Source organism: Erythranthe guttata, chromosome 10 (assembly GCF_056151865.1).
Source record: "Erythranthe guttata isolate IM_541 chromosome 10, IM_541, whole genome shotgun sequence".
Taxonomy (NCBI): Eukaryota; Viridiplantae; Streptophyta; class Magnoliopsida; order Lamiales; family Phrymaceae; genus Erythranthe; species Erythranthe guttata.
The window spans coordinates 2,967,704-2,991,945 of record NC_142542.1 but is presented as its reverse complement, the minus strand read 5'-3'; the positions used below and the strand labels follow the sequence as shown (position 1 = coordinate 2,991,945).

General features: G+C 33.7%; 4 protein-coding genes, 1 long non-coding RNA gene and 1 other non-coding gene across 9 annotated transcripts; 4 read left to right on the top strand and 2 right to left on the bottom strand.

Annotated features, from left to right (window-relative positions):
• The first annotated feature begins 4,200 nt into the window (after positions 1 to 4,200).
• LOC148767281 (uncharacterized) lies at positions 4,201 to 4,578 on the top strand. The gene is made up of 2 exons (XR_016034069.1): positions 4,201 to 4,243; positions 4,324 to 4,578. It is a non-coding gene; the product is annotated as an uncharacterized LOC148767281 (long non-coding RNA).
• A 161-nt stretch (positions 4,579 to 4,739) lies between these two features.
• LOC105960471 (NAC transcription factor 32) lies at positions 4,740 to 6,252 on the bottom strand. The gene is made up of 3 exons (XM_012984647.2): positions 6,003 to 6,252; positions 5,436 to 5,722; positions 4,740 to 5,279 (listed from the first exon to the last, which is right to left on the bottom strand). The coding sequence occupies exons 1-3, from the start codon at positions 6,154 to 6,156 to the stop codon at positions 4,740 to 4,742; spliced, it is 981 nt and encodes a 326-aa protein (XP_012840101.2). The 5' UTR covers positions 6,157 to 6,252.
• A 2,328-nt stretch (positions 6,253 to 8,580) lies between these two features.
• On the top strand, positions 8,581 to 11,072 carry LOC105960470 (histone deacetylase HDT1). 3 transcript variants are annotated; one of them, XM_012984645.2, is made up of 9 exons: positions 8,581 to 8,731; positions 9,104 to 9,174; positions 9,257 to 9,482; positions 9,569 to 9,637; positions 9,725 to 9,894; positions 10,234 to 10,290; positions 10,434 to 10,521; positions 10,600 to 10,729; positions 10,819 to 11,072. In XM_012984645.2, exons 1-9 carry the CDS (start codon positions 8,719 to 8,721, stop codon positions 10,880 to 10,882), a joined length of 888 nt encoding a protein of 295 aa, XP_012840099.1. In that variant the 5' UTR covers positions 8,581 to 8,718; the 3' UTR covers positions 10,883 to 11,072. The 3 variants fall into 3 exon arrangements, with proteins under 3 accessions (XP_012840099.1, XP_012840100.1, XP_088680016.1); XM_012984646.2 differs by having other exon boundaries at positions 8,588 to 8,731; positions 9,572 to 9,637; XM_088823890.1 differs by lacking the exon at positions 9,569 to 9,637 and having other exon boundaries at positions 8,588 to 8,731.
• A 757-nt stretch (positions 11,073 to 11,829) lies between these two features.
• TRNAL-UAA (transfer RNA leucine (anticodon UAA)) lies at positions 11,830 to 11,912 on the top strand. The gene has a single exon. It is a non-coding gene; the product is annotated as a tRNA-Leu (tRNA).
• An 801-nt stretch (positions 11,913 to 12,713) lies between these two features.
• LOS2 (Enolase) lies at positions 12,714 to 16,290 on the bottom strand. The gene is made up of 14 exons (XM_012984644.2): positions 15,972 to 16,290; positions 15,706 to 15,769; positions 15,406 to 15,518; positions 15,161 to 15,247; positions 14,988 to 15,068; positions 14,725 to 14,826; positions 14,417 to 14,635; positions 14,252 to 14,329; positions 13,957 to 14,151; positions 13,768 to 13,818; positions 13,576 to 13,664; positions 13,287 to 13,338; positions 13,146 to 13,202; positions 12,714 to 13,060 (listed from the first exon to the last, which is right to left on the bottom strand). The coding sequence occupies exons 1-14, from the start codon at positions 16,035 to 16,037 to the stop codon at positions 12,980 to 12,982; spliced, it is 1,335 nt and encodes a 444-aa protein (XP_012840098.1). The 5' UTR covers positions 16,038 to 16,290; the 3' UTR covers positions 12,714 to 12,979.
• Positions 16,291 to 22,243: 5,953 nt separating this feature from the next.
• LOC105960467 (large ribosomal subunit protein uL23) lies at positions 22,244 to 23,958 on the top strand. Of its 2 annotated transcripts, none has more exons than XM_012984643.2 (3): positions 22,244 to 22,402; positions 22,875 to 23,238; positions 23,664 to 23,958. In XM_012984643.2, the coding sequence occupies exons 1-3, from the start codon at positions 22,387 to 22,389 to the stop codon at positions 23,746 to 23,748; spliced, it is 465 nt and encodes a 154-aa protein (XP_012840097.2). In that variant the 5' UTR covers positions 22,244 to 22,386; the 3' UTR covers positions 23,749 to 23,958. The 2 variants fall into 2 exon arrangements, with proteins under 2 accessions (XP_012840097.2, XP_088679926.1); XM_088823800.1 differs by having other exon boundaries at positions 22,245 to 22,402; positions 22,869 to 23,238.
• Positions 23,959 to 24,242: the final 284 nt, after the last annotated feature.

Genomic DNA, 24,242 nt, shown 5'->3' with positions numbered 1-24,242 from the left:
TATTTACCTTTATTTGCTAACGGACATGTCACGGCAGGGATCAAAACTGTTTAAATTTGAAACCTTGAAGGTAAACTTTGTTCATTTTTTAACAAGGAGAACCAAAAGAGGAATCGGATCAAACATGAGGGACCAAAAGTATAATTACTCCATTATTAGGGTATAGACTTGGTCAACCCCATGTCACATAAGCATGACGATTATTACTTTTCAATTTAAAAAAAGGAGCTCCGCCAACTTTTATGTATAAATAATATCTATAATTTAACATAATAAAAAATATAAATAAGCTAAAATAAAATGAATAGATATTACAATTTTAAATATATTTTAAATTTAGGTCATATCCACAAAATAAATCTAAATAAGTATTTTTATATTAATGTAAAGTAATATTTTTTAAGAATGTATTAAGTTTTAAGTGAAATTCTTATAGTAATATTTAACTTGTGCAAATATTATTTTTAAGCTATAACATTCGATATTCATTGTTTTGTTTAATTAAAACAAAATATTACATCCAATCTTAGAGATGTATTCCGTTAAAATTAATCACTTATACACCGAGGGGCTATGATAAAATGAATTATAGAGATGAACGATTTCAGATTGAAAATATATTAATTGAAACATGAAAGAGTAAAATGACTAAATATTAAAACAATGAACCATTAATGAGATTCGAGTTTACTGTAATTACTACCCCTGTGAAAATCGCAACTGCATATTTCCCCTTCTCATAAAAAAATAGCAAATGCCCCCTTGTATTTATTTTTAAATAGCTTAATCGACCCATTTCCCTTTTTTTCCTGTTGACTGGTTGTGAAAAGACAGAAATACTCTGGAGCGGTTTCTGCAAATAAACTTGGGGACCAAACTGAATTACTGAAAAATTATAGAAACTTAATCAAATAATAACTTAAGGGATTGAATTATAATTTTCAGGAAAATACATAATATTTATAAAAATGTGAGGCTGAAAACACTATTTTGGAGCCAAATTAAAATTTAAAATTATTTTGGAACTAAAAAATAATAAGATCTGTAAATTACTATTATAATTATTCGTTTAATAATATGAAGTACAAATATTAAAACATAAACAAAGAAAATTCTTATACAAATAAACATAAATCGGATTGAATTTAAATATAAATAATCCAAAAATTTGGATCAAATTGCAATTTTTAAAATTTCTTTAATAACCACCACCACGGGCAATCACCTCGTTAGGCCGCCGCATCCAACCATAGAGAAGAAAATGTCTTCCCCTAATTTCTTTTTCCTTCCACAACATGTCTCCTTCACTCTTCTTGTCGCAGACACCCGTCCACCACTAACTTCACCTCGCTGCCGCCTCCCATTCTACCGCCCACTTTCACCAGAATTTCCTCCTCTCCGCCGTCGCCTACGGCGGCGAGGAGCTGCAGAAATTGAGCTCCCGGTGAGCTTTGTAGGAACTCGGAAGTGAGTTTGCAGGTGATGGATTTGAGAAAAAATGACGAAGAGGAGAGTTGTTTGGTGCCCCACAAACCCGATTATGCCGTGATAGAGTGGTGTATATTGCGGCACGGAGTGGTGGCTGTTCGGTGTCCCCTGCCGTGGACGATGGTGGGGAACGGTGGTTGTTTTGTTTGAGAATATTAAATATTATTTAATTTCTTTTTTAATTTATTACTTATTAAAACAAAACGAAAAAAAAGAAGTTAGGGGCAATTTTATCATTCCTGCAACAAAAGGATCAAAAATTGCAGAAACCGCGCGTGAGACACACTATTTGCGATAATGGGGGTTTTCGCCTTTGACTAATAAATACAAAGAGGTATTTGCTAGAGTTTTTTATGACAGAGGGAAAATACACAGTTGCGTTTTTCACCGGGATATTCGGTTCTAAAAAGAAAAGCCTAATTATTAATGAGCTTTTAATTGAAGTTACCCGTAAAAAGAAATATTAGCTAGATCCCACTCGATTGAGCCACTTTAATGGCAAACTCAATAGAGTAAGCAAATCGACTCTCCAACTTCTATTTTGAAGACTCATGTAGAGATTCGATAGAATTTTAGAGTCTATAGAAGAAATATTTACAGTGAGGGGCTCAATAAATTTGAGTCTATGAATTATGTTACGAAATTTTTATATATATAATTTGATTAAGGCTTAAATTTTATTCATTATTAAGGTTTTAGATGATTAATTTTTATGGAAACAATGTTAATTTGTTTTTAATATAAACTTCGATCCAAAAGATTAAAAAAATCTGAAAAGATATGATATATTACTATGGCGGCAGCTGTGAGCGTGAGTTGCTAGGGTTAGCGGCGGCTGCGTTAACTGCTAGGGTTTGCGACGGCTAGGAGTTTTTGGTGACTAGGTTTGGTAGTAAAACATAGTACACCGTAATATACTATATTGCACTGTAGTATACCATGGTACACCACTACACTATAGTATACTACGGTACATCGTAACATACCATAGTGTATTACAGAAAAATTGAAAATATGTAAATTGAAATTTAAAATAAAATAAAAAAATAGCATGTTTTTTTTTTGTAATTCTCAATACTGTATTACAAAATAATTTTTTTCTTATGATAGTGTATAAAATGCTAAAACGAATAAAGAAAAAAAGGAAGATAAATGGATATTCTGAAGAGAAAAAATAAAGATTGAAATATAAAAATATTAAATGCATAATAAATAAAATGATAAATGATGTATGGAATTTACTTAATAAATATTTCGAATTTGTGAATGGAGGGACATTTTTGGAATGAATTTTATAAAGAATATGAAGCAAATATTTAGTTAGACTTGTCGTGTAGTTCAAATAAAATTTGTTATCAGGGAACCATATTCTAAGACCCAAAAAATACAAGCACAGTTATATGTTCAAATATATTAAACAAATAAATATTAATACAATGTTAAATTTAAAATAAACACCTCTCAATAAACTAAATAACCTAATCCCACCGCCACCCCCAACATTCACCAGCAGCGCACACGGCAGCGTGTTATATATATAGATGATGATTTCTTGCTGAATTCAGGTCTTTTGCAAACTTGTGTTACTCTGTATTAAAATTAATTAATACAGTAATATTACTGTATTAATTAATTTTATCGTCTTGGCCTGCATTTTTGCTATCTTCGACTGTAATATTACTGTCTCATGCAATAATATTACTTTTTGGGACAATAATATTACTAATATTACTGTTCGGGAAAATAATATTCATAATATTACTGTCTCAAACAGTAATATTACTGTCTAAGACAATAATTTAGCAGCTAAGACAGTAATATTAATTAAAATATTTTTTTCTAATAATACAAATTTTCAAAAAAAAAAAAAGTCAACGCCGGAGACCGGCGGTTGACCGCTGGAAAAAGAATTAAGAAAAAAAAGAGTCAATGCCGGAATCTGGCCGGGAAACAAAAATCAGAAAAAAATGATTTTCTAAAAAAAAATATTTTTCAAAAAATTATTAAAATGAGGGTTAATGTAATATTTTTGTTTAAATCCGGGGTCAAAGTGAATATTAAGGAAGTTAGAGTATAATTGATGGAATTGATAAAAATTATATTATGAAGGGTATTTTAGACTAAACGCGTGGGGATGAGTTTATTTGATAGAATGTTTTTTTTGTGGACCAATGTGCATTTAAGTCATTTGTCATGTCCATTTTTGTCATTTGCCCTATTATTTAAATAACCCCTTATATGTATAATATTAGCAGGTAAATTTCACTTTCCCCCTTGTACTTTGGCTCGATATCACTTTACCCCCTTCTACTTTTGATTCCATCGATTTGCCCCCCTATACTTGAAAAATTATCTCAATGTGGCACTCGTTGAAAAATTATCTCAATGTGGCACTCGTTGTTAGTTATCGGACATTTGACCTTAACACCGTTTGATTTAAGCTCTGAAATTACAAAATGCCACCTCTCCCACTTTAAATAATTGTTAAAAAAAAAATCAAGACAGCGAGAAAACATAGTCCACGACGTCAGCCACAATTTATTTTTTTATTTTTTTAAATTTTTTTCATAATAATTTAAACTGGGAGGAGTGGTTTTTTTGTAATTTTCAGGCTTAGATCAAACGGTGTTATGGTCAAATGTCTGCGGCTGATGGCCACATTGAGACAAATTTTCAAGTACATGGGGGCAAATCGATGCAATCGAGAGTAGAAGGGTGCAAGTTTATCATTGGTAATTGATCGGAATAGCTGCTGGTAATTATTCTGGTCTTGTTGCAATTTAAGATTAATCGATCAATGATTATATACAGATGATGATTTCTTGCTGAATTCAGGACTTTTGCAAACTTGTGTTAATCTGGCCGGTGAGAGTGATGAAGAGAGACGTGATTCATAGTTACGTCGTCGGCCAAGGTTTTGTGTTATATGTCCGATTGAAGGCCGAAGCCATGTAAGAAGAAACCAGCTACAGATAAATCAGGTTCCTAATAACATGTAAGAAGAACATCCGTTATTTGACATATTTATTTATTTTACTTTCAGTGTGTATAAATGTTGATATTATTTTGATTGAGCATGTTAATACTTAATACCGACAGGCGACAAAGAACTCGTTCACTAATCAACTAATATTCGAAAACTAATTAATCACTAGTTGCATTTATTTATACATGTAGTCAGAGTACTAACATAGCTTTAAAAACAGATCGATCGCTAAAGAAGATTAAATGATTCAGTATTTTCTTCTTTATCATTTTGGAGCATGCTGATAAATACTCCCTTGCTGATTTGGTTGCTGATTTGGTTGCTGAACTTGTGATAATCGTTCCTGGAAACATTCTTCTTCTTCTTTCGTCATTAATAGTGCATTAATGTCTATTATAAAACCTTCTTCTTCCATCGACATTAATAGTTGATTAATGTCTACAAAATCGTCGTCCAACCACTCTTCTTCCTTGTCGTCCTTGCAATTATCCATTACGTTTGCGTTTGCGTTTGCGTTTGAATTTGCGGCCGCATTAATATTATTATTATTAATCCCATAATAATATTGATCATTCAAATTATCATGTGCTTCAACAACTTCACGAACTCGGTCTGATGCAACAACTTCATCTTCCTCTCCTCGATTTTCTCGTACCGCAACTTGTTCTTCTTCTTCTTGTCGATTTTCTCGTACCGCAACTTGTTCTTGTTGTTGTTGATTTTCTAGGAGATTAGCCCGCCGTTTATTAGCACTGCTTGATTTCGAAACATTCTTATGAATACGGCAAATAACCCAGTCATCCAACTGCAAAACGATAACAAAATACATACAGTTAGTTAGTAATCAACAACTTATAATTATTAATTATTACAAAAAATATTATTAATTAAGGGATCGATCGCATCATCTTCGTCTAATTAATAAATAAATTAAATAATTAGATATTATATATATATATACCTTCATGTTGTCGTCGGCATCTCTTTTATTCCGGGAAGGATGAATCGCTGTATATTCATGCATGATCCAATCGGTCTTAATCCCGTCTTTTGAAGATATTCCTTCGTGAAAAACCAAAGTCATCTTGTGTCCTATAATTTTATTATTAAATTTAATATCCTTGTCGGCGCAACTAGCTTTCCAAAATCCGTTGCCGGCAGTTCGATTAGGCCGCGATCCCTTGGCATACTTTCGAATCCTCGGGGTGAAAAAATACCATTCCTTGTCTCCAACTGGAGGATATTCGCCTGTATATATTTTCAAGAACTCAAGATCAATATGCATGTAAGAGTTTAAGATGAAAATAAGCATGAAATAAAAAATCAGATCCATAAAAAAAGAATACAAAACAAAAACCTAATTAATCAAGAAAAGTTGACAACTTAATTAATTAAAAATAATCAAGAAACCTTAATACAATTAAGATGAAAATAATCGTAAAACCTAAAAATCATAATCCATAAAAGAACACATACACAAGATCATTCATGCGTGAACTTAAAAAAAAAATAAAAAAAAATAACGTACGTGACAAATAATCGGGACCGTGATCGGAAAAGTTGACGACTTGAATAACGTCGGCTGGTAAAGGCCGATTGTCGATCTTCGTTAGTAAGTAGTCAGAGATGAGTTCTTCATCTGTCGGCATGAAACGGTAACCTGGCGGATACTTCGACTCCATTGCTATAATCACAGATTTAATTCTCCTCTAATAAGTCTTTTTTTTTTCTTGCTTTTGAATTAATAATGCATGCAGCAGCTCTAAGGGGTATTTATAATATTCCCAAATTCACTTCACAATTTCAATTTAATTGGACTCTATCATACCAAGTCTCCGCCACCTTTCTCTCTTTTTTTTTTTTTTGTTTTTTTCTTTCTTTTTTCTTTTTTTTTTTTTGTAATCAATTGATTTATTATATAATAAATAAATTTAAGGGTGCATTTGGATGGAAGGATTTGGGGAAGGGATTTCAAATCCATAATAACAAATCCCTTGGACTTGTTTGGATTGAGGGATTTTGGGATGGATTTCAAATCCATAATAACAAATCCCTTGGACTTGTTTGGATTGAGGGATTTTGGGATGGATTTCAAATCCACACCCCTCCTTTTTAGTTATGTTTTGAGCAATTGAGGTGGATTTCAAATGACTCCAAAATTGGAGTCATTTCAAATCCCTTCCCCAAATCAAATCCCTCCCCAAATCCTTCCATCCAAACGCACTCTAAAATTATTGATCATATTTAATTTTTTTTTATGTAATTCATAATTTTCACGATAGTTTGATCATCATATATATAATAAATGGTCTATTACAAATAAGTCCGTCATGGGCTACTTATTCTTAAAGGGGTCCAGAAAACAATTTTTTTTTACAAAAAAAGTTCATCTATAGACATCTGTATGAATTGTTTTTAAATTTTTTCGGTCATAGTCATCCATATATAGACACCCGTAGGAAACCGCAGTCACCCACAGTATGTATATATATATTGATACTATTTTGAGTGAGGATGCTAGTAGGCGCCGGAGTATGTTGATCAGTTGTGTTTCTTGTTGAAAGGCCGGTGTCGAGAAAATTCCTACACCATCTCACGAGATCCTCGCCATGTATAATCTTGTTCCAGTGGTACCAGGCTGCCCAAATGAATGACTACTAAGGCGAGCAAGACTGTGTTCGTCAAAAGAGCATTCTAATTAAGATACTTAAACCATCTCCACGTGAAAGAAAAAAATATTTGGAGCCATTATTAAGTTCAAAAACACTATTTGACCCGACCATCTCCATGCCATTACAGATCCATTAAGGCTTTTAGGATGTTGCAGTGTTTCAAATTTTTCTCCGAATCCGACGGATTTGGGATTTGGGTGACGGTGAGGGGAGAATGAGATGAAGTTGAAGTATGTCTCCCAACAAACCGTTTTGGAAAGAAGAAATTAGTGTTTTTAAAAAACATTTGAAAATTGCAATTTGATTCAAATGATGTATGTCTATTTGCAAAAGAATCCCAAAGGACATTAGGACTTTTCATGTATAAAAAACGGGATAATTACAGTTTCGATCCCTATAATTATTACAAACATTCACCGTAAGTTTGTTATACCCCGATAGTAAATGTAGTTCGTTTCTTGTGTCCGTTGCTCGTAGTAGTGACGCCTTTTGAATGTAGTACAACAATGTTACTTATTAAGATATATTTACTTATATTAAGTAAAATTATGTATGATTAAACTTCCATTTATGACCGTTATGAAGTGGGTTCAATTCCGTTCCGGGGGTTATTGAGGAGCTCCGACCACGTCACAAAAGAAAAACGTCGTTCCAGCGATGTTCCGACAAATATTGATGCACAATGGAACATTGGCTCGTTGGTACTGACTGAAGAGTGTTAGCTTCTCACAATCTACAGAAGCCCAAAAAATGTTGGTTCCGCAATAAAACAGTTCTTTGAGATGTGAGTTTGCGAGAAACAAAAGAAGTACAAAGTAAGAAGGAAAAACAAACTTTTGACAAAGGAGAAAACATGAGAAAAAAAAAAAAAGAAAAAAAAATAGATGATATATAACAAAATGAAGAAAAGAAGAAGAGAGAAGATGGAAGTGAAAATTATTTTGAATGGGAACTAAACCGTAAGTTTAATAGGGTGTTTGGCTAAGCTTATAAGATGTGAAAATGAGCTTATAAGATGTTTAAGAGTTTATAAACTCTTTCGATGTGTTTGGTATTTTTTTTAAGAAAAGATATCAATTTAAAAATAAATAAATAAACTGTTTGAAAGCAAATAAGATATTTTTTAAAAAAGTATATCTACTCCACCTTTTTATTTAAGATCTTATAATGAGTAAAAATCATTTATATAATCATTAACCAAACACTTTAAATATTAATTTTAAAATTAGATGTAACAACTTATCAGCTCTTAAAATATCTTATAAGACGCAAGAGCTTATCAGTTAATTTGAAATAAACTTAGCCAAACTGGTCCTAATATAACTTGGGGATTTTTATCCAATTAACCCAAGACATTTTCTCAAAACTAAATAAAAAATAAAGCCTAAAAAATGGATAAAAAATATAATAGCCCAAACCACACTTAACACCCCCAAGGCCCCAAACCCCAAACCCATTCCTCTATATAAATTCATTTTTGAGCCTCACCTATTCTCAAAAACCCTAACTCACTCTCTCTCTCTCTAAAACCCCGCCTTCACTCTCTCTTCCATTCTCTCATATTCTTCGGCGATGGAGTTCTGGGGTGAGTCTCATTCCCTCTCATTTCATTTTTCTCTCTCATTTCATTTCATTTTTTACTGCATATTTTTTCTTGTTTTCATTTGTTCGTTGTTGTTTTTTTTTTTTTTTTTTCTGTTTTTCGTGCTCGTCAATTTGGGGGTTTTCATTTTCGAACGTATACCCTAGAAAATGATGAACAGCTATGGATTGCGCAACAATCTCACCTGTTGCGTTTCTATTTTACAGCTGTGAAGGCTTATTTATTAGTGATTTAAATATATGTTTAAAAAAATTAAAATTTTAATTACTGTTCTAAGTGCTGGTTTGCCCTGTCTTCAAATATATATATATAATGGGGTTTAAAAATGGTTTTATTGAATTTGTGTAAACACAGGTGCTGAGGTGAAAGGTGGAGAGCCTTTTACGGTTTTACCCGATGATGGCATGGTTTTGCATCTCTCTCAGGTCTAACACAAATTTCGACAAAATGTTTTTTTTTTTTTGTTTAATTATTATTATCTGAAAAAAATACATTTTGAACTATCAGGCTTGTCTTGGTGAGGTGAAAAATGGGAAAACAAATGAACCTGTCTACTTGTTCATTCATGTTAATGGAAAGAAACTTGTTCTCGGAACACTCTTCACCGAGAAGTTGCCTCAGCAGCAGTTCGATTTGGTGTTCGACCAAGAATTTCAGATTTCTCACAACTGGAAATCTGGGAGTGTCTACTTCTATGGTTACATGGCTAATAATGGATATGAAGAAGAATCTGGTATTTATATATATATTTGTTTGTTTGTTTTTTAATTATACATTACATGTCTTCGTATATATGATATATCGGTGTATCTATATTAGCAGGTGAGTCTGATTCGGAGTCGTCTGAGGAGGAGGAGGAGGAACTCCCAGTTCAAGTTCAAAATAATGGTATTATTTGGTGTGTGTGGTGTAATGGCTTTAATGTAAATTTGTTCGATGGGAAATTTGAGATTGCGTTTTAATATTTATTTACAGGGAAGGCGAAGCAGGAGAAGCCTGTGGAAGCTGTGAAAGCGAATGCTGCGAAAGAAAAGAAGACTGATGCTGTGAAAGCTAATGCTGGTAAGCAAAAGGTGAAGATTGTGGAGCCGGAGAAAGACGAGTCTAGCGATGATGACTTGATGTCTGACGATGACGATTCCGAGGTACAACTATCCACTTTAAACTGTATCTATATGTATATATGTGTATATGCGTTCGTATAGATGAATAATTTCCGTTGTTGGGAGTTTAAGGTTTGATTGTGCTGTACTCTCTTTTTTTTTGAGTTCTTGAGTTAAAACTTGTTTTGAGGAGTAAAAATCAGTAATTTAAGTTAAAGAATTGTTATAAGATTGACAATTAGTTGTCGAAATTTGATTTGACGATTTTTTAAAGATTCGGTTCTTGTGTAATTTTAGAGATTAATAATTGGTCGATAAATTTATTCGTATAGATGGTAAATGTATTGCTGAAATATAAGCTGAGTTTTTGCAAACTTGCAGGACTCTGACGACTCCGAGGATGAATCTGGTGAGAGTGACGAGGAGACACCAAAGAAGGTATTATTGCATCTCATGATGTAGTGATATATATATATATATATATATATATATATATATATATATATATAACTATATATATGGATCGAAGTTTTTGCGTTAATGTAATTAGGGCTTTGACATTTTATTTTCCCGACTGAAAGGCTGAGCCAAGTAAGAAGAGAGCTGCAGAATCTGCTACAAAAACTCCTGTACAAGACAAGAAGGCTAAAGTGACTCCCCAAAAAACTGGTGATTCTCTTTCTTCGTAAATATTAGTATTCATTAATTTCGGAGCATTATTTAAAATCATTTATTTAATTTGTTCAGACGGCAAGAGAGTTAGTGGTCATGTAGCGACACCTCACCCAGCTAAGAAGGCTGACAAAACACCCAAGCCTAATCAGCAGACACCTAAATCGGGCGGATCATCGTCGATTACCTGCAAGAGCTGCAGCAAGTACGTGTATCTTTCTTGGTGTGGTTATAAATTAATACATTAATGAAAAGAAATGATAATTGATCGAGGTAATTCTTTTCCGTGTACAGGGGTTTCGGTTCCGAAAAGGCTCTGGAATCGCATTCTAAAGCCAAGCATGGCGACAAAAAGTAATCTGGAATTTTAGTTACGTGTGCTTTTTGATAGAGGTTTTTTTCGGATGGAAATTGTTGAGAAGGTAATTTGTGTTCGTTCTCATGCTTGTAAACGCTGCGGTATGACTATCATAGTGCGATGGGGTTTATTTTGTTTATGTTTGATGAATTTTGGATGATTATTATTATTATTATATTAGTTTATCGTATGATGATGTCTTCATATCTCTTGTCTACTTATTTATCGATTAAATGTCCTCTTTCGTTGCTATTGCTTATAGACGTCGCACATAATTGCTGCGTATAGTTACGTACGTTATCTAAAGGACTACTTGATATTTGTAACTTTGATCTGGAACTTGGGCCATAGTACAACTATGTATCCATTCGAAAAAGACCAGTTTAACATGAATTTTATTTTTATTAAAATTCAAGTTTCGACTAGGCATGGGTTTGGTAGGGCAATTGTACCAAACTTCTTGAATCATAACCATTACTGAAATTTCCTTATTATAAAATGAATTAATATAAACAATTAATACATTATTATAAACCACCAACATATGGCGAAGAGGAGAGGCACCGGGTGATAATTATCGGGTGTAGCATTGTGGGACCGGTGATTTTTAGAAACTCGAAAATGAAGCGCATGATGTCGATAGCTATTAAATTGATTGAATGATAGTAATTAAATACTTTAGTTTATATTGTGGGTTTTAATTGTTAACCGATAGTATTATTTTACTAATTTATACCATTTAGTTAATAATTTAATTAACAATCGTAATAAAAGTTACTGCAATATTTCATAAAACATTGAAAAATTCTCAAGTTAATATAGATATTCTTGTTTAACTAACGGGTAATTAATTAATTAATTAATTTTTATTTGTTTTGACAATATAATTGGATTTCGAGATGATCTGTTTACAATTATTATTAGTTAAATGTGAAATAATAACATCAGCTGGTTTGCCCGAGAGGTTAAGGGGGAAGACTTAAGATCTTCTGCACATAAGTGCGCATGGGTTCGAACCCCATAGCCAGCAGTTCTTTTTTTCTTTTTTTATATATATTTTAAAATAAAATCGGTGATATACTAATATACTATGTATTTGTTTGATAGTGGTGTTTTTTTTATAAAATATGTAGGGCTGAAAATCAAATCAAACTACTCGATTCGAGGTTGTTCGTTAAGAGCTCGTTTGACTTTGATTTATTTAGATAACAAACCATAGCTTATTTTCATTCAATAAACTATGAAACTTAACTCGATCTCGATTAGAAGAAGAAAAAAAGAAAGTTAAGAAAATAAATATAAAATTTGTTTGTTCGACTGGATTAAAGCTCTTCAAATGAACTTGAACAATCATACCATCGGCTCTACTCGGTTCGTTTACACCCCTAAAATATGTATGTGGTGTAAAATAAAAATTGTAGTGTCGAATATGACGACATATTTGAGTGAAATAATTAAAAGAGAAAATGTTTCTGACTTCATCGATGTTGAAAAGAAGGGAAGTGAGCATTTTGGAGAAGACTGGAAATGAAATTTGGCAAGCCTTTTAAGTTCATTGAATAATGAAATTAAAAGTATTGTTCAAAAAAAATTGTATTGAAACAATAGCATTGTATCGTAATATTTAACGATATTTCTAAAGAACCAATATAGAGGGCGAATTGTATCATTTTGGTTTAGACCAATGCCTATCGCAATACGTATTGTGATATATCGCAAGTTTAACCACCATTGTTTGAAAGCATAAAACTTCTCAAGAAAGCTAATTTGACAACAAATATAGCAAGCAATCAAAAAATCCACAACAGCGACGAACGCATTTTAACGACAATTAAGATAGAAAGAAAGTTCTATTTCAACATTGGCAAAAAAACACAAAAGCTGCAGGATTCATTAAGATCAAATTGAGACATTCCCCAACACTAACTAGTAAAAGGGATTTCAGTTTATGATTCAAAAACAAAATTTCTGCAAATTATTTGAAAAGGAAAAACAAAAACCAGGTCTCAAAAAGCGAAAACATGACCCATTCTACATAAGACATTATTTAGCCGCATCCCGAAAGCAAATCTCTAACAACACACTAATGCAAGGGATTTAGTAGGGCTCGACCGGTGTGCGGAAGTTGGCTCCTGCATAAACTGCTTCCGAACCAAGTTCCTCTTCAATCCTCAATAGCTGCATCCAATATTTATTTTGTCACGAAAAATATAAAACAAAATTGAAGTAATTTAGAAAATAATAATAATAAATAAATGGTTACCTGGTTGTATTTTGCTAGACGCTCTGATCTGCACGGAGCTCCAGTCTTAATTTGGCCCTATAATAATTTACCCAACAGTGATTAATATGTTTGCAAATAAATAAAACAGAGGGTTTAATCGCGATTTTAAGTGGAATTTACCGTAGCCAAACCGACAGAGAGATCAGCAATGAAAGTGTCCTCTGTTTCTCCACTGCATCCAGAAGAAAACAAATTATTTATTATTCAGCAAAAAAAACTTTTTAGTAGCCAATTGTGCTATATATATATATATATATATATATATATATATATATATATATATATATATATATATATATATATATATATATATATATATATATATATATATATATATATATATCGGTTCAAACTACTTATATTTTAAATAATAATAATAAAATAAAATAAATATTCCAAGTTTCTGTACCTGCGGTGACTGGCCATTACACCCCAACCAGCATGCTTGGACATCCTTACAGCTTCAATACTCTCAGTCACAGATCCAATTTGGTTAACCTGGATTCAGACACGCGTAATGTTAGCAAATTACAGATTAAAAATAATAATAATTAATAAGTAATTCGATTTGCTTGGATAATGCAAAACAACACTGACATACCTTGAGAAGAAGAGCATTGCATGACTTCTCCTTGATTGCCTTCTCGACTCTCTGCACACATAGTAATCAAGAAAGTGAGGAAACGGAAAACTGAATTAGGCGTGAGGAAACGGAAAACTGAATTCGGCAAAGTAATCGAACAAATCAGCGAATTTGAAAAAATATTAATCAAAAACATGAATAAATCACCTTGGGGTTGGTGACAAGGAGATCATCTCCCACAATTTGGACTGGGGTGCCGATTTCTGCAGTCATCTTTGCATAGTGCTCCCAGTCATCCTGGTCAAACGGATCCTCAATCGAGACAATAGGGTACTCAGACACAAACGACTTGTACAAATCTTTCAGTTTGTCGCCCGAGATCTTTGCTGATCCGTCATTGTTCTGCCAAAGACAAAAGCAAGACCGTTACACAAAATTTCGCAATTATTACAGTGCTGCAAGGCTACACGACAGATAGTAATTATTCAAGAGTATAGCTTACGTCTTCCTTGAAGTTCAAATCGTAAGTCTTGTCAGACCCGTAAAATTCAGACGCAGCAACATCCATTCCGATAACAACCTAGGCAGAAGCAAACATCCATGCATCAGTACCGTTTATTTAATAATATTTCATAACGAAAATGAAGAAGCGAAAGTCGGAACTGACCTTTCCAGTGTAGCCAGCTTTGGCGATAGCTGTCTTGAGAAGTTCGAGACCTTCCTTGTTCTCCTGAATGTTGGGAGCGAAGCCACCCTCGTCTCCGACGTTGGTTGCGTCTTGTCCGTACTTCTTCTTAATAACAGCCTTCAAATGGTGATACACTTCAACACCCATCTTCATAGCCTCCTTGAATGAAGAAGCTCCGACCGGTAGAATCATGAACTCCTGCAACCCCGTAAGTTTTTTTCGTGTTAATTAAGGATGTAAGAAAAAAAAGAAAAGACAATACGATACACATACTACAAGAGACGTGCCTGCATGGCAAGTTTGTTTCCGGCGTGCGATCCACCATTGATGACATTGAAAGCGGGAACAGGGAGAACCAGCTTCTTGTTACCAGCTAGGTTGGCAATGTGCTGAAACAAGAAACAGCAACCATGTTAGAAACTGTGCAGCATATAACTAACATCGTACTGAATGTCAAGTTTTCGTTAATAAACAAAACCAGTAAGAGTTTATGCAGTAAGAGTTTATGTCATACAACAGAGATGCGGACAAATCGGAAAAAAAAATGTACCTTGTACAGAGGGATATCTAGGACAGCAGCTCCAGCTTTGCACAAGGCAAGGGACACAGCCAAAATGGCGTTTGCGCCGAGCTATAAAAAAACACAGTTACAAATACTCGTTAAGGCAAGAAAACCCCAAACAAAAATCAGACAAACAAAGCAATTGATAAACAAATATATACCTTCTGTTTGCACCAACCCCACTCATTCTGAGTTCCATCGAGTTGTTGAACCATGAAGTTGTCAATTCCGGTCTGATCGGTTGGGTCCTGAAATAGAATCACAATCACAATCAGATCAGCAAAATTCAAGATTAGATTGCTACTTCATTCTTGGTTAACACACTAATCTGAGGAGTGATCAATGCATTTCAAAATCGGCTTTTTTTTTATCGAAAACCCGGAAAAAAAAGTTGCAAAGAACAAACCTTTCCGATGAGGGCAGGTCCAATGATAGAGTTGACATTGCCCACAGCCTTTGAGACACCTTTTCCGAGGTACTCGGATCCTCCGTCCCTCAGTTCAAGAGCCTCGTAAACACCTATATATAACGCAATAAATCAACACAAATCCCAGTCCACAGATACTTATACAAACCCTAACAGATTTATCCAATGAAGAAATCAAATCAACGCACATTGAATTAGGGTAGCCATAAATAAATTAAATAATTTCAGTGTGTAAATTATAAAATCCAGAGAGAGAAAAAAGAAAGGAACAGATCTTACCAGTGGATGCACCACTAGGAACAGCGGCTCTAGCCCAGAGCCCATTCGATAGATGTATATCAACCTACAGTTATCCGAAATCGATTACAATTAATGCATGATTAAATTAACGTTTTCTGTCAATTAATCCGAAACCGATTACTTCTGAACGAAAATAAAAAAAATAAATTATTCAGCATCTTAAACAACAGTCTAATTGAACGAATCGAGAACAGATCGGCGGAGATTTCAATGAAAGAGATGCAAAACAAGGTAAGGAGACGAACCTCGACGGTAGGGTTACCACGGCTGTCGAAGATCTGACGCGCCTTCACGCTCTTGATAGTGGCCATTTTTAGAGAGAGAAAGTGAGATTAGATCTGTAGAAGGAAGGGGATTTTAGAGTGAGAAAGAACAGGTGGAGTGAGTGAGGAGAAGGGTTTTTAGGGGTGTATTTGTAGAAGTGTTAGGCTAATTACAACCGTTGATCTTGGTTGAGAATTGAGATTAAGGTTGATTGGGGTGCAAGAAAATTGTTTATGACGATAAATCCTGCGTGCGTGCTGTGAACTCTCTGTGTAGTTTGTTTGGCCTCGCCTCGTTTATGTCGAAAACTGCTAACGTGTAATATTTTTTTCTTTTCTTTTTTCTTTTTTTTTTTTCTTGAGAAAATATTAAAAAAATGCAATATAAATGTTACTTTTATTAATAAAGAAATCTAGTTAAAGTTAATTGATTTTAATTACCTACTGTTTTCATTTTCTCATCCAATTTTGACTAAATATTACTATTTTTTTTATAAATTGATAACTTTAGTTTATTATATTTTTCTAAAGGCACTTTATGTTTAAACTTTTTTGCTGCAATCCCCTTAAATTACACATTCAAATTTATATTATTTAGAAAATTCAAATTTTTGACACCCAAGTGCAATTACTTTCTTTTTCTTTTCTTTTTTATATATAAGGGCTATAATTTTGAAATGTCTCAATTCTTGAATTTAATTTTTTTTTTTTCCTTATAAAGGAACCCGCAACTACTTGTATGCACCGGTTAAAAATCACTCTCGTGTAATAACTTGCAAATCGTATAAATGATATAAACTACATTATACAAACACTGGGTAAGGAATTCGAAAGTATTGATAGAAAAAAATCAAACTCGAAATGTTAGATATCGCATTCACTTACTCCACCCGTAAAAGATCATCATAGCGAACGAATTAAATTTAGTTGTTTTTCTATTTTTTTTAAATGTGCGATTAATTGGATATTTTCAGATTACTGCTCAACGAGATGGCGAAGGCTTACCAAATCTGAAAAATCGGCCGACCTGAAATTTTTTTACCCCAAAAGAATATTCTAATATTTACCGATGTTTTCTTCTTCTTCTTTCTTGTTTTAAATAATAATTAAATTAAAGAGCATATTCCAATAGTGATTGTGATGCTTCTGTGTCAACATACACTAAATACTTACATCTCGAAAAAAACAAATTATAATATAAAACATTTTTTCATATATACACGTACACACCATTCATTATATGAACTTCTGTGATGCCTGAAAGCCTGAAAGGTCATATATAACTTTTTTTTTTTTCATTTTTTCTTTTTTTTTTTAATATTTGTGGGGACAACGAGTAGAGACGGCAAAAAAACCGAACCGCTAGCTATCTGCGGGTATCCGCTTCGTTTAAAATCCCGTTACCGAAACCACTAGAGTTCGTTAATTGTTTTGGCAAAAGAAAAGAAAATCGTCATGGTTTTGGTATGAGTTTGGTTTTACCTTTACGGTCATGGGTGTATATATATATATATTAATAAATCAACAAAATATGAATAAAAATATAATCTGGCAAAATTTTAAATAAGCTATTAAATAATTTAGGGAGGATTTATTTGTATAATTTTTTTTTTCTTTTTTTTTTTTTCTTCCTCTTTTTTGAGAGTTGCTTAAATGTTATCGGACCCAAAGTTATTTTTTATTACCAGAATTTAAATGGTAAATGGGAACCGGATATTCGTGGTAATGATTCTGGTATTGCACTTTTTCAAGGGAAGCCGCTCCGCTGCCATCCCTAGGGACGACTAAAGCATAGTGTACTACTGACCCCAATAAATTTCTTTGTTCTTTTTTGTTTCGACTTTTTATAATGTTTTTAGGGCAAATTACGGTCACCCCTGAGGTGTGGACAAATTACGAAAAAATCTTTTTTTTGGTAATTACAGCCACTCCCTCATTTTAAATATTTTTACATAATTTTTTTGTAATTTGATAATTTATCGAGCCAAATCGTATACTCAGTTCGGTAACGGTATGAAATGTTGGCATACCGAAATTTTAGTTTGATTTTACCGAATTTAACATCCATAAATTTACCTCTGTATAGGTAATTTTTATAAAATAATACATAGTTGATGGGGGTGGATGTAATTAGTAATTACACAAACAGGAGGAGGATTTTTGTAAGTTCCATAACTCAGGGGTGGCGATAATTTGCCCATGTTTTTAATATATTGTGTAAATATGGGTATACCCTCAAATTTCAACTGGTAGTTATATATTTTTTTCCTGCATGTTTGATGTTTTATTTTAGTAATTGGAATAGATATAAATATTTTTATAAATTCTATATGTTGGACTTATTTATTACTATCGTATGCAAAGTAGCAAGTGTTTAGGGACTGAATTTATATTTTTGGTTGTTAGAATATCGATTCAAATAGGAAAAATTGCACTCACTTTGTAATAGTTCAATAGCTAGATCGTGAGTTTTGTTTATTTATTATTATTAATATATATAAAAAAACAAATATGAGTGATAATATTAAAAATATTGTTTTAAATATAAGTGACAATTTCAAATTATATTGACACTCTCTTATTTGCTACAATTTTATGATCTAATATGACAAATTGTGTTGTCATTAAAACTCATTTTTTTAGGTAATGAATAAATCCGCAATCAATCATATAAGTGCACTGGGTAAGTCTACACTCTCGTATAATAACTTGCAAATCGTATGAGAGATGTAAGCCATACTAGGCTGACCATGTGTGATAAGTTCCACGTGGAAAAAGAAAAAAAAGAAACTCATTTTTCTCGTAGTGAATGTTAAATATAAATGTATTTTTTTTGGCAAAAATATAAGAAATTGCCGGAAATTGGAGTTAGAGTTCTTACGGGGATACAATTCTATCTGTTGGTTTTAATAGTGGATTATGATTGAATAACAATCTACTAGATTTGCTATGAAAAAAATAGGTAGACAATGGGAGTCAAAAAATTAGAGATAATATTTTTTTTTAAATCTTATAATAAAAATCACAAAAAATATCATTATTATCTTTTAGGTTGGCCTAGCCTTAAATACTTTTATATATATATAGCTAATAGCACAGACCCCTGTGTTATTTCTAATTGTCAAAAAAGTCCTTGTGATAAAATAATTAGCAAATACCCCCTTATGATGTAGTTTATATTGCACACCGCCCTTTTTATTAGATTTAATAATTGTTAAATTGAATGAAAAGACAAAATTATCCCTAATTTAAAATAAAGAACACTACCCTACACCCAATTAAAAAAATCGTGAAAAAAAAGAAGCAAGAGCAAGAAATAATTCTTCTCTTCCCGTCGACTTCCCCCACCCTTTCTTCTAGCCGTCGCCACACCTGCCCCTCTTCCTTCAAACTTCCACCACCATCACCCGCGGCAATTATCTCATCCCGCCACCACCCCATACTCCCGCCGATGTCAGTTGTCTACCTCTCACAATCCAAATCAGCCGCCCACCACCGAACATCGTACACTCGCATCTCAGACCGGCGCAATTCACTAGCGGTGTCCAACGAAATTTTCGAACATTGCGCCACCATAGTTCATTTTGGTGCTTCTAAAAAATAAAGGGTGAATCTTTAATTTGTAAATTTGTGATGAAGGGTAATTGGGTCTTTTATGGTAAAAAGTACAATCTCACTCGCCAAATTCGCGTGTGCAACTCACGGTAAGCTGTTAGGGGCTTTTTCAACTTTAACTACATTTCATAGGGGGGTCCTTGCCAATTATTTTAATATGAGGGGTTTTACGGCAATTAGAGATTACAGAAGGTAGGTTATTGCAAAAAACCATATATATATATAAAGAATTGTACATATATTTTATGTGTAGATAAACAATAGAGTGACACTAGCGTGAAATCTACAAAATTAAAAAAGAATAAAACGTAAGAAAAGAGAATAATGCAACATAAAGAAACAATCAATTTTTCAAAGAACCAACAATTGATTATGCACAACCAGGCTGAAAAGTGGCGATGCTCATGACTCAAAAGCCATCCGTTGCATATATTAATTAAAAAGAAATCATGACAAAAATAATAAAAAAAAAAATCAATTTTCTATTATTTTAGATAATAATGTAGATTTCAATAATTTAGTTTATTCCGCATGGTACTTGACGTCATAAAATGACACAGAGAAAAAGTAGGAAAGTTATATAAAATTGTCAACCTAAGTGAGTCGATGAAAAGAAAATTAAAGGAAAAATAATACAAATAAAGAAATCAAAAGCAAGAAAGAACATTCGAAGCTAAAATTCAAATATTGCTTACACATTTGGTATGGCTCTTTTCATTGTTCCACAATTTTCCTGGTGGATTAGTGATCGAGATAAAAGATGACTTAGCAAAGTCCATTTATCAGAGAGCCCAGCCCACTAAGGCCTAATGAAAAGGACGGCCCATAAAAAGACCCTTTCTCACGATAACCGACGAGGGAGAGGAAGACACCACTAAAGATCGAGCAGGTATACGGTGCTCGGGGCATTTAATGATCAAATGACCGGTAGCAGTCAAAAAGGGAAAAAAGGTTTGTATGAGGTATACCAAGAATGATTAGCTAGCTTGGTGGAGAATCACGAGTCCAACCGCACGTAGAAGGACGACGCACGCGGCGAAGAAAGGTTTTTCTATAATCTATCCATCACATGTAAGTCAAAACTATCCTTTCTAACTCCGACGTCGATCCGATTTCTTTCTTCTTAGGAGTCAAGTTGTGCTCGAGATCTTGAAAGGGACTTACTGAATAGAAAGTAATCAAAGGGACCACTCATTCAAAGCATTCAAAGAAATGGGGCGTCGTCTGTGGGAAACGACGAACAGGCAAGCTCGTTCATCAAAAAATACGCTAAGAAGCGCAACGTTCAACAACGATCGTCATGAATTCACTGCCAAGCATCGCCCGGAACCTCTCAAACCAATGGAGAGCGAGGCCACACCCTCTCCACCGGTGGTCACTGGTCACAATGAAAGGCCCAACATGCGAACGACCGGGCGTGGAACCTACATCAGGTGGGGAAAGCTCTCTGCTCGATACCAAGGGCTCCACTTTTACCTTGACCCTAGAGCATCTGCAAGCTCTCATATCATCATATGCTAGAAGACAGTCCTTTCTGGGGCCCACAACAGAAGCACCAAAAAGGGGTTCATCAGCACAAACCAAGCTATCTCGGCCGGACCAGCTCAAAGATGGTTCAGTCAGCTACCAAAGCTAACCGTGGACAACTTCGTCTAACTCTGCGACGTTTTTCTAAACCACTCCGCGAGCTCAAAGAAGGAGAAAAGAAGCACCCTCACCCTCTTCGCCGTAAAGCAGAAAGAGAATGAACCCCTCCGGAGTTACGCCCAAAGGTTCAACGCAATGACGCTAGAAATCCCAACCTCCAGTGATGAGGTGTTGACTAACGCTTTGGCCTAGGGACTAAGGATGAGGGAGTTCTTCGACTCTATCTCTAAAAAGACCCTTCATCCTTCAACGAGCTATTGAAAAGAGCAGAAAAATACACAAACGCCAAGGAAGCCCGTCGCAATATAACACTAGAGTCCAATTGATGGATAAGCGGAGGGAGAAGCAAACAAAGGAAGAACCAAGAACGGCAGAGGTGTCTCCACGGACAGAAGCAAGCCACGAGCGGCGCGTTGCCCCGTGATTCGAAAATTATGCACCCTTTGCCATCACTGGTGGCTAAGGGCGCATAATTTTATTTTAATCCAATTAATATAAGAGCAACTCCAATGGAAAGATATTAAACATTCATTTGATACTTAATATAATACTATGATACTTCTAGAAAAAAACTTCACTCCAACCACAAGTACCAAATAGATATCAAATTTTAAATATATGAATAATTATATTATTAAATGACACGTGTCAAATAGTGATAGGTTAATTGAGTGGTTATTTTTTAATACCTCATTTTCCAGAGAGTATTTTTGAACCTCGGAGTTGTTGAATATCAAAATAGTTCTCACTTTAACATGCTTCCATTGGATGATGATTTTTTAATTTTGAAGCATCAAAGTGGTAGTTATTTAGTTTGATACTCCGTTGGAGTTGCTCTAAATATCATACATTTTTTTTGAGCAAGTGATTTATGAAATATTATATTAAACATTTTATATTTAATATATAAATATTTAATATGTAAAATATAAAATACCTCATTCAATTTTTAAAAATTTAATAATAAACCATAATTGGGCCAAGACCCATAAGCCCGAATTTAAAGCCCAAGCAAAATCCTAATTCAGGCTTTCTTTATCATCTATATAAATTAACAATCTTCGTCTTCCCGAAACCCTAGCCCTAGCACGCAGCAGTCGACTGACACTATCAATCTTCAGAGCTTCAGTCGGAAATGGCGCCAGCTAAAGGTAACTATACAGTTTTATTTCCGATTTCCGTTCTGAATTTGCTATATCGATCCATTTTTACGAATATAAATCTGGTTTTCCGTTCACATACAATTTAGATTCAGTATAATTTATTCTGTTTATAAAGTTCATTTTTTTAGAATGAATGAAACGACACCGTTATAGGATAGATACGAAATATAAGAAAAATGATCCAATTTTATGTTCAATATGAATTGTGTGGTATTCTGTTATGTAATTAATTCCTCATTTTTAATTCACCGAATTATTCCTCTGTTAGATTTTATGATTTAACAAATGTTGATTATCATAATTTAAAAAAAATATATATGTAGGTTTTGTATTATGTAATTAATTCCTCATGTTTAATTCACCGAATTATTCCCCTGTTAGATTTTATGATTTTACGCTCTGATGATTATTGTAATTAAAAAAATTATACATGTATATGTATATATATATATAGTTGCAGTTGATAAGGCCAAGAAATCGGACCCGAAGGCGCAAGCCTTGAAGACGGCTAAGGCTGTAAAATCAGCGACTTTTAAGAAGAAGTCGTCGAAGAAGATCCGCACGAAGGTTACGTTTTACCGACCGAGGACATTGAAAAAGGACAGAAGTCCGAAGTACCCTCGTATAAGTGCACCCCCTCGCAACAAGCTTGACCATTACCAGATTCTTAAGTTTCCGCTGACAACTGAGTCTGCGATGAAAAAGATCGAGGACAACAACACCTTAGTCTTCATTGTCGACATTCGTGCCGACAAGAAGAAGATCAAGGCTGCCGTATTCAAGATGTACAACATTCATACCAAGAAAGTCAACACCCTTATCAGGTACGGAGAATATTTTTCCCTTTCTTTAAGAAATGCCGTTTGTTGTATGTTTAAACTCTGCCAATTTGCCGATTTTAAGTTACTTTCTCATTAAAATAGTAGAATTGCCTGATATTTGGTTCCGTCTTTTTATGACGAATATCTCCATTTATCAACATGGTTACTGGGATTTGATTCTAATCTGTTTTCAGCATTTAGTTTCTTTTCTGTTGCAATAAAATGCTGATTCATGCATCATCGACTATGGTAATTTTAATCTGAATTGAAAATTTAATTTTGTGAATATTGAAATGCTGCATTGAAAGTTATGAATTTGATTATAATAAAGTTACTGTGTTTGCCTACGTGCATTAGTGTTTTTCCTGATCCGTGATAAATTATCGTCTATTTATGGTATGAGTCTAATGGATACATTTCAATTTCAGGCCTGATGGGACGAAGAAAGCCTATGTAAGGTTGACTCCCGACTACGATGCGTTGGACGTTGCCAACAAAATTGGGATTATCTAAGTGAGTGGAGGGCGGCACCGCACCTCCTGCAGATTTATGTTTATGTTTTTTTTATTTTTATTTTTAAAGGACAAAACAGATTTTTTGTAACTCAAATCTATTTCGTTTAGGTTTTTGATCCACTCATATATGCTTCGATTTTCTTGAGTAATGTTTGAATTTCGATTAAATTTTGTTACTAGTTGATGGTTTTGTTTTTCTTTCATGCAATTTTGAGCCTGTCTAGTGTCTATGAAGATGCATGAGTGGATCAAATATTAGTGCACAAGTTTATTTGATTAGGTTGATAATCCAGATTCTGGAATTTTGGAATCGGAGCTGTCATCAAAGATTTTTGGTAACTCAAATCTATTTCGTTTAGGTTTTTGATCCTCTCATATATGCTTTGACTTTCTTGAGTAATGTTCGATGTTCGATTAAATTTTGTTACTAGTTGATGGTCTTGTTTGCTTTCATGGAATTTTGATTCTGTCTGAAAATGCACGAGTGGATCG